This window comes from Candidozyma pseudohaemuli (genome assembly GCF_003013735.1).
Source record: "Candidozyma pseudohaemuli strain B12108 chromosome Unknown scaffold00011, whole genome shotgun sequence".
NCBI classification, from domain to species: Eukaryota; Fungi; Ascomycota; class Pichiomycetes; order Serinales; family Metschnikowiaceae; genus Candidozyma; species Candidozyma pseudohaemuli.
The window spans coordinates 194,326-206,786 of record NW_020194445.1 but is presented as its reverse complement, the minus strand read 5'-3'; the positions used below and the strand labels follow the sequence as shown (position 1 = coordinate 206,786).

Genomic DNA, 12,461 nt, shown 5'->3' with positions numbered 1-12,461 from the left:
TGATAACTGATTACTTTCTATTTAAAGCATTACCTTGATTTGGAGTAATTTCATGGAAAAAAACTATCCATCTTTGGCTGACCTAGTCAATTTCGTACACTTCATCAGTTTCCGGCAATAATTGCGGTGCATCGTCCATGGGAAAGTCAGTCCAGCCACAAACTCCTGGTTCGTAAAGTTCACTAACACAGGACAAGAGGGGCGCTGTCCTGCCCAATAAGGTAAACTCGCCTTCTTCCCATTCCAGCTTTTTGATAAAGTTGTATCTATGAAGGTTGACTTTCCACTGGCGGCTGCAAATTCTCAGCTTGATAGTCGTGAGAGAAATGAACGGCCTAACAGGCGCCGTTTTTCCGTTGCAGGCGTGATTGACGTAGATCGAAGCGGTAATTCCAAGGCCAGCAGAAAAGCCGGAATTGATTCCAAAATACGGAATGGGCATCCCCCCACCAACTCCTGGAGTGACTTTTGGTGAGCCCGCGATGGTGAGACGAACTTCCGTAGTAGCAGGGGCCTCCTCATGACTGAAGGCTATGCATTGAGCCAAGGGCATTTTCAAAGATGTTTCCTCGGCTTCGACCTCAATTTTAAATTCCTTGAATCGATATGAAGTGAGCTTGGTCAGGTACCAGTCTGTAGCATCGGGTTGCTTAGGACCTGTAGGACTGTCATCAAGAACAGCAGGATACAAAAGAGAGTTTTGCTTCTCGCAAACCACCTCAACATAAGGATAGTATCTGATAACTGCTGCCATTTGCTGTTTGCTAAATGATTCGCAATCCGAGATGGTCCAGTGTTTCACACGAGGAGGTGTCTCCCTATTATGCTTTACAACCGCTGCTGAAAAGCCTTCTATACTGGTGGGCAGTGAAGTGGTATTCACATTTTCAATCTTGATATAATTGGGTGTCCCATTTTCATCCTCTAGCGGAATCAAAGTAGCATTGTTGATGAAAGTCGGTAGAGCCGACACTGCCCATAGAAGGAATACGTAAAATAGCATAAGACGTCAATTGCAAAGCTTTTGAAATTTACATCGAAAGAGTCATTTTAAAGCTATACACTGGGGTAAGGTAATTTTGCAACCGCAGTAATCTCGGATTTATTCTTTCCTCTCTCGATGCGTCCCAAGGAAACGCATGACAAGAATTACTGGACGTCATGACACCGGTCTGTTTCCTTTTTCGGCTTGCTCATTTATGATAGCACCTGCACGTGATTTGAATCATGAGGCTGATAACGGCATACAACAGAATCATGATCCCTTGCTTTAGATCAAGGATACTATTTTGCACCCAGACTATTCGATGGACCTGTATGGCACAATTGCCTCAGCGATGACAGTCAGCATTTATATACAGGTAAAGTGATCGCAGAAAGCACTCACATTCCAATGAATAGCATTATGTGCAGTTTGGTCGCAAAAAGAACGCAGCCGCTCCGCAAAAAGAACGCATGGACGAATATATAAGGAGTCCAATATCCCCCCATCAATCCCTTTCTCATCAATCAATAATCTAACACAATGGCTCCAACTACTGCTTGTCCTTGCTCCACTTGCTCTTGTGCCTCTTGCACCTGCTCTTCCGAGTCTGGCTGCAAGTGCTCTAAGAAATAAGCAAGTTATGAAAATTTTGTCGCCTACAGGGTGATCACAGCTCAGGTTTGCAACGATTCATTCACACGCGAGGCCGTTGAACTGATGTTGCGTTAGTATTCAATAATATGATTTACGAAAAACTCAATTTGTAGTGCGTGATGACAGCTACGATCTTTCGCTTGCGACTGATCCAAGGAAGCTGTATCAAGGAATTTTGTCACAATAGGACGCATATGAGCTAGCGAGGGCTCCAACCTCTCTTGAGTCTTATTGAAGCTGTTTTCATTTGTAAAACTCTAGACGTTGCATGTTTTCCGACCCTTTAATTTTTGGAGCACTAATGCATGGGCCCAGGATCTCTGCGGATGTAACTATCCTGCATATAGAGTGCGATGAGATCCTGTACTGATAACAGTCATTTCATATGGTGCTTGAAAAAAGAGCATATCTAGTGTTGCCTGCGTGGCGTAATGGTTAGCGCATTTGACTTCTAATCAAAAGATTCCGGGTTCGAGTCCCGGCGTGGGTTTCTTTCTTTTTTTTGCTTGTATTTCATATCATATTCTTTTAATCTATTAAAAAAAGACATAAACGGCCTCTCTATAGTGGTGCTAATCTGGGGCAGCGAAGATTATGAGGAGTTCGGGTCCCTTGGAATATAATATTAGGTATTGGGCATAAGTTGGAATAAATTAATTGCTGCTATCTTGCAGCATTGGTGGATTAGAAGCGGAAGTTCGAGTTCATGCTCGAAGTATCACTGTTGAAGAACTCAAATCCATCATGGCTGTCAAATTTCTTGGTCGAGTTCCGCTTCTCAGTCTCAGAGGGTGTCACTGTGTCATTAAATGGTATCGAGCCAGTAGTCTTCCTAGACTCTTCATCGGACGTAGTATCTGAGTAGATATCATCGCTATCTTCAGAGTCACTTCCCACTGGAGTGGTGAAGAAACTTTGCTCCGCAGTAATAATGGCCTTGACCTTGGCAGGGAGAACATCTGGACGGTAGAACCTAAGGTCCACTCTACCAACGAGGTAAAGAAGGTTGATGATGCTTTCAAAACCACCGTACACAACAACCAAAACTCTGTAGTCACAGACCCAGCTGCTATCATAGTTCGTACGGTTTTGAAAAATAGTCACACTTCTAAGCACAGCTCCAATGAAAATAAGAATGGTACAGACTGACACAATGAACAAGGAGATGTTGTGTTTCAACTCACCTCTTTTGTTGGTGAGTCCCTCAACCATATTGTAGTGGTGATGCGTAGCAGCAATAACACGAATAGCATGTCTGTGGTTAGAGTTACGTTTCATGAAAGTCTCTTCTGCTTCCTGTGCAGCATGCTTCTTAACAAAGTAGAATGGGCCAAAAGATTCGATCCACCATGGCTGATATGTATACAAGCGCTCATCCTTTCTCGTGGGCTGGAAAAAGTAAGCAAGGCCAAGTAAGGAGATCGAAGTGAGTGAGTAAAGGATAATTAAAATCGAGGAAGCAGCATTCACCTTCTTCCACAGCTCGTAAGCTGGCTCACCCAAGAAGTGAATGAATTGAATGAAAGCTGCTGGAATAGTTATACCAATAACAATCAACACAATTCCATAAAGCGTGAGCATACAGCCCCAGAAAAGCTTTCTGGAACCACCGACTGGATGTCTCCATGTGAAAATTCTCTGAGCCAAAATCAAGTTGAACGTCACCAAGATGATGGAAGGTAAAATAAGAAAAAGCTCACTTGTCAAGGCAGATGGTACGGCAGGACGATCCTTCACCCACACAATACGGAGGGCAAATCCAAGCACTCTTAGAATACAGTTGAAACTCCACATGACGGATATCCAAAAATAGTGGCCTCTCGAATAATTAACAACAAAGATAAGTGCATGTGCAAGTGCAAAACAACTGAAGAATGCCACCATGATAGCACTGGGAACTATATCTCTTTCCTCTGGGTATCCACCAAAAAGGTTATTCTGTGCTGCAAAAGCGAACTTCACAAGCTGTGGCGACATGTCATGACCGATAAGATTTCTTGTGTAAGATATAAGTTCCATGATACCAGTACCACTGGCTGGGTGATCAAGGAAGTACCTGAAAACCTTGAAGAGGCCTTCGACCAGTGTATTTTTGGAAAAGTCGGACGGGTCCGTCGCAAAGCCTCGGGAATCCATTGCGATAAGCTTTAAAGTTTCTCTCTGGGAAAGACCAAGATTGGGAGGGAATGGTCGACTTAATATAGGAAAAGACAGATGAAGCGGATTTACGTTTCAATGGAAATGATCCCTTGCGGAAATAACAATTACATTCATTTTTCGCTTTGTTCAACGTGCTAAGCTCCGCTAACAATGTGCGCGAAAGTAAGGTGTGTTAAGTCATAACGGTCGAGCCACAACATGACATATATTCGCTTTTTAGTAATTTTAGACCGTCTGCTATAAATCATAGAGAGTCGAATTTTCAGAATATGCAAAAACCCCGAAAATCTGACCCCTTGCAGTTGTAATTTGCAACACTGTGGTAGGTTAAATCTTGTATTCGACTTATGCAATGCTGCCTCGGTTCTGTGTATAGGGTAAGCCTACTTTCCTAATGGGGAAACCGTTGAGTCGTTCATGTGAACCATTAGCCGAATTAGGTTTCGACAATAACGGCTATACTTACTTGAGTCAACATGAGTCGGAACAAATAGATATATTATAGTGAAATATAGGCATTTAGAAGTGAAATACGGAGTCATCTCCATCAGCTCGTTCACGTTTGGTATCCTTCTTTTCATCCTGCTTTTCCTGAGGGAATTGGAAGGATGAGCTATCTGTTGTCTTTCTATCGTCATCAAGATCCTCGACATCATCAGTAGGATATGGAGGCTCCACCTTGTCATAAGACAAAGGCAGATCTGATGAGTAGACCTTGGATGCGGCAGAAACATCAGATTCATGACTCGAGCGAGTGTAGATGTCATCCTCATCTTCTTCTGATTCAGATGGATAGAAACTCTGCTCGGCTGTAATGATGGCTCTAACCTCTGGAGGCAAGATGTCTGGTCTGTAGAGTCTCAAGTCAACTCTGCCCACAATATAGATGATGTTCACTAGAGATTCAAATACACCCCATGTAATGTAGCCCAAGAGGGGCTCAGCAATGGGGTCTTCGTACCTCTTCCACTTGAACTGGAACAACACGATACATCTTAAAATAGCACCAACCAAAATCAAAGCAGTGGTAATTGTGATGATAAGCATAGAAACGTTATGGGTCAAACTTCCTCTTTCATTGGTCAATCCCTCAACCATGTTGAAGTGATGATGAGTGGCAGCAATGACTCTGATAGCGTGTCTGTGGTTGTGATTACGTCTCATAAAAGACAATTCAGCTCTTTGAGCTGCTCCTTTCTCAACGAAATAGAACGGGCTGAAAGACTTGATCCACCATGGCTGGTAAGTGTAAAGGTTTTCATCCTTCTTGGTTGGAGGGAAGAGGTAAGACAAACCAAGCAAAGAAACCGAAGTCATCACATAGAGGACGACAATAACACCAGACGCCTGGTTAACCTTGGCCCATTTCTCGTAAGCGCTGTAGCTAACAAAGTGGATATATGGAACCAATGATGCAGTGACAATGATCGCGATAAATACGAAGACAAAGAAGTACATCTGCAACATAATGCTCCAGAAAAGCCATCTCGAACCACCGACAGGGTGACGCCAAGTAAACAATCTCTGCGTCAAAATCAAATTTAATGATACGATTAAATATGCGGGCACAATTTGAAGCACAGACCCCGCCAAACCGACGTCGATTTCTAGGATGTCTGTGGCCCAGTAAGCTCTCATTGCGAAAGCTGGAATTTTCATAAGGCAGTAGGCAATGAAACCAATGGACACCCAAAAGTAGTGGCCACGGAAGAAATTGATAAGGAAAATTGCCGTGTGAAGTATTAAGAATACGAAAAACACAACAGCGAAAACAATTGCTGGGGCTATGTCCCACTCAGTTGGGTAACCACCCATCAAAACATTCTGTGTTTCGACATTGTACTCAATAAGGATATCGGGTAATTTCGGTCCCATAAGATTCTGACCAATACTAACGATCTGCTTGATACCTGTTCCTGGAGCACCGCCGTTAACACATGCTGATAGGAAATTCATAAGCCCTCCAGGAGCATTATTATCGAACTCCATGACTGTGAAAACTCAACAATATGACTCTTGCACCTATAGTCTCGGCAACAAAAAGATTTCGATACCGATGTTTATAAAAGTAACTGGAGATAGTCAAGTAATAATCCGTTCAGAAATTCGGGTCCTTGCGAAAGATGTCAGGAAATATTAAGAAGTATTGCATCATATATATATAAGTTTCTCCAAGTCTCCTCACTAAAGGTCCCCTCCCATTCATCTCGAAATAATAGGATGAATCTCTTCGCCCATGCCCACATTAGGCCATTTGTGGGGAATGCATCCAGGCGAGCTCGTAATGAGGATTGTTTCATGTCGCCGTGCAGACTCCGTGAGGCACATACATGACAACTACTCGATTTGGGAAAGATAGACAGCCCTGCAGACGCGTCCACGATAATATCGCCAGACCAACCACATTGTAGTAAAATTAAAATCTATAGAGCCATTTGCCGACTTTAAGGAATGAGCCAGCACTTTTTTTTAACAATTAACTAAAGTAACTTAGGTTGTCGTGGTATCATTTAAAAATCTCGTTATGCGTAGGATTGTTATGCTCCATTGTGAGGATGCTCACCTCAGAAATGGAAATCCTCGTCGTCATCTGACTCAAGCTCTTTGGCATCCTTGACGAATCCCTCCTTTCTTGCACCTGGGGTTAAGTCAAAGCCATCACTAGATTCAGAATCCGTAATCTCTTCCTCAGAGGAGTAGCGCTCGAATTCACTGCTAGCGTCACTCTGCTCAATAGACTGCTGCGCAGTAATGATTGCACGAACCTTGGCAGGCAAAATGTCTGGACGGTAGAACCGCAAGTCGACTCTGCCCACGATGTAAAGCACGTTGATAATGACCTCCATCAAGCCCCACAAGATATACATAGCGACCGGTTTACAGAGGGGGCTTTGATCACGGGTGTACCTGTTTTGAAAGCACACAATGAGTCGGCACAAAGAACCAACAAAAATGAAAAGTGTAGTGATAGCAATTAAACCCAAAGAGTAGTTATGAGTTAAATCACCTCTTTGGTTTGTGAGACCTTCAACCATATTGTAGTGATGGTGCGTCGCCGCAATAACTCGAATGGCGTGTCTATGATTATGGTTACGCTTCATGAAGGTCTCCTCTGCCTCATAGACAGCACCTTTTTTCACGAAGTAGGTTGGTCTAAAGGACTCAATCCACCAAGGTTGGTAGGTGTATAAGTTCTCATCCTTTCTCGTTGGTTTGAAAAAGTACGCAAGACCAATCAAAGAAAGGGCTGTAAGCGAGTAGGCCAAAATCAAGACAGCTGAGGCTTGCACAACTTTCAAGTAGGATGAGTAAACGCCCTCCGAAAGAAAGTGAATGTAAGGAATAGCCGCACAAGCAATTGTCATTCCAATAATAGCGAGGACAAAAACATACAATGTTATCATAAAGCTCCAGAACAACTTTCTGGAACCACCGACGGGGTGTCGCCAGGTGAAAATACGCTGCGCCAATATCAAGTTGAACGACACCAACACGATGGAAGGAAGAATCAAAAGAACCTCACTAGCGATACCGGTCGGAACACGAGTGATGTCCTGTCCGAAGGGAATTCTCAAACCGAAGCCAAGACAACGAAGAATACAATAAAATACCCAGCCTAAGGACACCCAGAAGAAATGATGCCTGCTGCAATTGATGATGAAGATACCCAAGTGCAAAAACATCAAGACTGCAAATGCTGCGACAAAGATGGCGCTAGGTACGACATCTGTATCTGTCGGGTAGCTTCCGATCAAGTTGATCTGGTACCCCACTTGATACTTGAGAAATTCCATCGGAAGCTCGTTCCCTAGAAGGTTGTGACCCTGACCCGCTAGCTGTTGAATACCAGTTCCTTCAGCCGGCTTGTTGTTGAGATACCTTAAGAATAACATCAACCCTGCCGTAGCAGGACTGTAATCGAAATCCGTTGTTGACTGGACAGTCATTGTGAAGCCCTATTGTAGGTTTGCGGGGGTATTATGGTGATCTTCAGGTAACAATCGGGCAGCTCCAGATAAAAAGGACAAAAGAGCTTGGAATTTCAGATGCCTGGGCAGGATATTTAAACAGCATATCTTCTTTGTTCACGTTGTCTTGAAACTTGCCTATTGGGGCATCTTCCAAGGAAAACTTCCCGATCGAGAAAGGGCTACATCAATGAGTGCGGCACAAAGTCATTTACCTTAAAGAGGAAACTCAGCTGACTCTACATGCACAAATTGTGCTTATATGAAGGACCGAAGGACAGATGTTTGGTTTTTGCCTTTGCTCAGCAAGGAATTCATATAATAAAGGCTTTTAATAAACCAAAGATGGTATTTTGCATCTCTTTTGGTCTCAAAATAACAAATCTATGGAATATTATCACTCGAGCCCTGTCAAATGCCTTTCATCGGAGCTCAATCTGCAGTTAATAGATAGCGCCGCGCGATCCCAATTTTTGAGGCGTCCGACTTGGAACATCAACATCTAGTGGATCCTTCCGCAGCTACGATTCTTGGAAAGCCTCACTTCATCAAGCCACAGCACCGCCTCTTATTTTGTTCTTTATAGCCCTTCATTAAGAAGGAGTAATGTTGAAAGCGTTTGATTCGCCCGTTTGGATTAGTCCGTATAGGGCTACATGACGTAAACTGTTAGCCGTATCCGCTGAAGAACAAAAAAGATGGAAACTGATACATTTGAGATACGTGGCAATGAAAACCTGCGTTGGGCAACCAGTATCCTGTTTAAGACTTTACTCGTAAACACTTAGGCAAGCCGCACCTTCAAAAAAATATAGGGCGGCCAATTATTCGTGCTACCAGAATTCGACACAAGAACCTGTAAAATCAATATTCTACGTTCCACTGGTCGTTCGTAATATCTCATATCTTCATAGAATGCTCTCACCTTGTACATCCTGCATAAGATGTTACTCGATTACGCGTTCTTAGCCAGTCCATCATATTAGTTGCACAATGCCTGCCACCAGGATAGATTGTACGATTGGTCGTCAGGCGTTAAATACAGTCAAAGATGAAGCTGCACCTGCAAACTCGTGCGTGATTTCTTCTTCCATGGGACTACTTCTATTGGATATACAGGGTGAACTAAATCTACCTTCAAAAGATGAGACTAGTGATAAGCACGATATGGCAATCATAGACCAAATCCACGATGCTGTCAAGTTTGGCAGGCTCATATTTGACGAAGCTCCGCTGCAAAGGGTGACTTTGTTCATTGGAAATTCGCAGCGTCTACTTGGAAAGATCGAAGATCTCCCTAAGCCGGTGGGAGTGTTACGAGTTTCTACAATGGCGGAAACAGCTTCTGACGATGTCAAGCTAATTGATGTTGTCCACAAAAAACTTTTATTCAACCAACGGCCTTTACCAATTATGTGAATTTAGGGCTGAAATTAATTGCATCTAAAATTTGGACTCAGTCCATTGTTTGCTCCAAGCTAACTTATCTTCGTCAAACACCAAGTTATAGAAAATTTTTTGCAAGTCAGATTCCGTGAACTTGAGATATTCTTGCATGTAATTCACGACACCTCCATACTTTTCATCAAGTAAGTCAATCGTAGCGAGCATGGCTTCGTAGCGGGAGCTTAAAAGATTCTGCAATCCATCCTTTTCAAGAGTCCATCCCTTACGTCCGCGACCAATCATAGTTTCCAAATCGTGCAACAGGATCTTAGTCTTGAACTTCTCTAATCCAGCTTCAAAAGCCTTCGCAATCTTGGGGTGGTCTGGCTTCAATCCATGACTTGTCAAGTCGTACTCTCTTGCAATGGTGTGCTTGTCAACGCCCACGAATCTCAAGACCAACATACAAAATACGCCTGTCCTGTCCTTGCCTGCTGTACAGTGGAAAACAAATGGTTCGTTAGGGTGATCACGAATATGCTCAAACATCTTTTGGAAAGAAGCGTATCCTTCCTCAAGCATGTTGTCGTACAAGTTCACATAAGTGTCCCAATGGGTAAGTAGATTGGCTGTTTTGAGGGCGAGCGCTTGAGGAGAGGCATCTTCATTGGCAAAAACGGGATTGAAGACCCTCTCGATGTTTAATTTATCCAAATCTTCCGCCACACCATCTTTGGCACACTCTTGATTAGAACGAAGGTCGTACACCTTTCTAATTCTTAAATCTCTTAAAGATGATTTTCCTTTGGCAGTCACAAGGTTTGTGTTGGCGCATCTATAGATGAAATTAGGGCGGACAATGGCCGATCTTATCCCATCGATGGGATAGCGAGGTCTTGTGACTCGCCAACCACCAATATCTCTAAAGTTTGAAATCCCGTCGATCGTCTTCCACCTCGAAACATCATTGATCAGCTTTGATGAGAAGAGAAACCTGATCAGCTCCTGCTCTGGTTGAAGATACCTCAAAATGTAGGCGGCAGCCAAGTGGTTGTAGTTGACCAATTTGTTCTTGTTTAAAGGAAGGTTATAGGGGTTGATGATATCGGCGTCGTCTTCATCTTCTAATGGTTCAACTCCGTAAAAGTTGTGGTCTGCTCCAGGAATCAACTGGAGCTCGTGGGAGTAAAAGCCACGGTTGAGATGGTTCGCATAATGAGCGCTATCAACCCTTGGAATTATATCATCCTCCATTCCATAGACACTCAACACTGACCACTTAAGCGAAAGGTCTCTTAACTTCGTCAAGTCAGGTTTCAGGAGCTCATCGATCTCGTTCTTTGGGATCTTGTATTTTTCCCACTTACCATAGCGAAGGCCAGTTTGCAACAAGTACTCCCAGGTATTGTCCTCACTGGGATATCTGTCATACACTGTTTTCGATTCAAATCTGGCCGACATATTGATAAGGTTTGGAACTATGATGGCTCTTTGTGGATCAGTAGAAAAGATTCTGTCCTGTTCCATGGCCCAAAGAAACATGGCCACGCTGCCACGAGAATGGCCAATTAAAGCTGCAATCTCAAAATCAATACCGAGTGTGTTCTTGGCTCCATCAACGAGGTAGAGCACCGAATTATGAATGTCAGTGGTGTCGGACTCAAGCGTTCTTCCAAGAGTGGGATCATCGTAGTCGTTCGAATCTCCACAACCTCTGAAGTCAATTCTGAATGAATACAAGCCTAATTCCGCGGCTAATCTATGTGCCACTACCTTCTGGTAGCAGTAGTCACGATGACCCCCCTGGCCATGCAAAAGTAATGCAACTCGTTTGGTTGGAGAGGCGTATTCATATCTCTCATCCCCATCGATATCGGCAGCATGAGGAATAGCGAGTGTTCCGGTGACACCTCCTGGAATTTTGACTTTGATTTCACGCGGAGGCACAGTGGTCTCCTTGATCACCAAATCGTCATTCAATCCCATCTTGTTGAAGATTACACCTATCCAGACCGTTGTGCACTATATATGGCCCGTGTTCATGCAGTATGTATTGCGTTCTCTGGGCTCTAAACTCCTAAAAACGGCCCGCACAGAAACAGGTGCGGGGTGGATATAGTGTTGCCGAGGTCGAATTTAAGATATGCTAAGCTATATCTTTGCTTGCAAGTGTCCTCATAAGCTTCAAACAATCCGCTCATCTCTCATTTCATCGAAGTATGTCTTATACCTATACATCGAAAGGACCTATGCTCAATCACTCGGACACTTCATAGTATGTGATAGAAATCACATTGAAAGCTGGGCAGCCACAGTGCACCATAACCACGATACTAAGAATAGAATAAAAAATTTTCGAATCGAAAGAACTCTATCTCGAAACACAAAACGTGCCAGAATCCCACTAAAACACAATTGGTATTTTTACCCAGTAGAACGAATTGAAGTACCAAGCAAATCTGGAAGAGGTTGCAAAATCGCTGATCCTGCACTCTACTAACGCTACTTACTGATTATCGCGGTAGAGATAAAAGGTTAAGCAAATGTCCCGCTTGACTTCTGATAGGGATGCATACTCAAAGCTAGGGCAATCGATCAGTCAAAAACATGCCGATGAGCTCTCTGCTCAACTATCCGTCTTTCAATCTGTTGTGGTCAATTTTGCCGTAGACCATAGCAGCAACATCAGATCAAATCCTGAATTCCGATCCAAATTCACCAGCATCTGCCTGCTGATAGGAATTGATGCCTTGGAGCTTCTAATACTCTTGGAGCTGCGGCTGAAGAAGAAGGACAACTACTTCTGTGGTCTAGCGATAAAAATAGTGGAGATATGCCACCAGACCCGTGACATCAACGGAGGTCTTATCTCAATGAAGGAACTACGCTCGCGTATGGAAGATTGCAACAGTGTTCCACTTAAAGTAGCAGAAGACGATGTCGTGAAAGCACTCAATGTCCTCAATGGTTTGGGTGAGGGATTTGAGCTACTTACGATCAATAAGAAGAGGTGGGTGAGACACATTACTTCATCGGGCAAGAACAGCATCTCTTCTGACCAACAAAAGGTTTACGAATTGTGTGAGTTCATGGGAGGTTTCGTTACTGTGCGGCTACTACGTGATAACTATGGTTGGGATAAAGTTCGTCTGAAAACCGTGATTGATGAGATGATCATGAACGGGTTCTTATGGATAGACTCGCAAGGCCCTAATGAAACGCAGTACTGGGAACCTTCATGGATATCGAAATAACCTTCATTGTTCGATTTTTCTCTTCTTCTTCTCGAGAAATTTCGCATTTTGTTG

The 12,461-nt window shown here is 43.4% G+C and overlaps 6 protein-coding genes and 1 non-coding gene across 7 annotated transcripts; 2 read left to right on the top strand and 5 right to left on the bottom strand.

Annotated features, from left to right (window-relative positions):
• Window positions 1-82: 82 nt before the first annotated feature.
• Window positions 83-1,003, bottom strand: C7M61_003925 (uncharacterized protein; the record flags this gene model as incomplete). Its single annotated transcript, XM_024859256.1, has 1 exon — window positions 83-1,003. The coding sequence occupies one exon, from the start codon at window positions 1,001-1,003 to the stop codon at window positions 83-85; it is 921 nt and encodes a 306-aa protein (XP_024712558.1).
• A 1,053-nt stretch (window positions 1,004-2,056) lies between these two features.
• On the top strand, window positions 2,057-2,129 carry C7M61_003924. The gene has a single exon. It is a non-coding gene; the product is annotated as a tRNA-Arg (tRNA).
• Window positions 2,130-2,323: 194 nt separating this feature from the next.
• Window positions 2,324-3,775, bottom strand: C7M61_003923 (DUF3112 domain-containing protein; the record flags this gene model as incomplete). Its single annotated transcript, XM_024859255.1, has 1 exon — window positions 2,324-3,775. The coding sequence occupies one exon, from the start codon at window positions 3,773-3,775 to the stop codon at window positions 2,324-2,326; it is 1,452 nt and encodes a 483-aa protein (XP_024712557.1).
• A 543-nt stretch (window positions 3,776-4,318) lies between these two features.
• Window positions 4,319-5,788, bottom strand: C7M61_003922 (DUF3112 domain-containing protein; the record flags this gene model as incomplete). Its single annotated transcript, XM_024859254.1, has 1 exon — window positions 4,319-5,788. The coding sequence occupies one exon, from the start codon at window positions 5,786-5,788 to the stop codon at window positions 4,319-4,321; it is 1,470 nt and encodes a 489-aa protein (XP_024712556.1).
• A 575-nt stretch (window positions 5,789-6,363) lies between these two features.
• On the bottom strand, window positions 6,364-7,746 carry C7M61_003921 (DUF3112 domain-containing protein; the record flags this gene model as incomplete). The annotated part of the gene is made up of 1 exon (XM_024859253.1): window positions 6,364-7,746. One exon carries the CDS (start codon window positions 7,744-7,746, stop codon window positions 6,364-6,366), a length of 1,383 nt encoding a protein of 460 aa, XP_024712555.1.
• A 1,464-nt stretch (window positions 7,747-9,210) lies between these two features.
• C7M61_003920 (uncharacterized protein) lies at window positions 9,211-11,139 on the bottom strand (the record flags this gene model as incomplete). The annotated part of the gene is made up of 1 exon (XM_024859252.1): window positions 9,211-11,139. The coding sequence occupies one exon, from the start codon at window positions 11,137-11,139 to the stop codon at window positions 9,211-9,213; it is 1,929 nt and encodes a 642-aa protein (XP_024712554.1).
• Window positions 11,140-11,696: 557 nt separating this feature from the next.
• Window positions 11,697-12,407, top strand: VPS22 (ESCRT-II subunit protein; the record flags this gene model as incomplete). Its single annotated transcript, XM_024859251.1, has 1 exon — window positions 11,697-12,407. The coding sequence occupies one exon, from the start codon at window positions 11,697-11,699 to the stop codon at window positions 12,405-12,407; it is 711 nt and encodes a 236-aa protein (XP_024712553.1).
• Window positions 12,408-12,461: the final 54 nt, after the last annotated feature.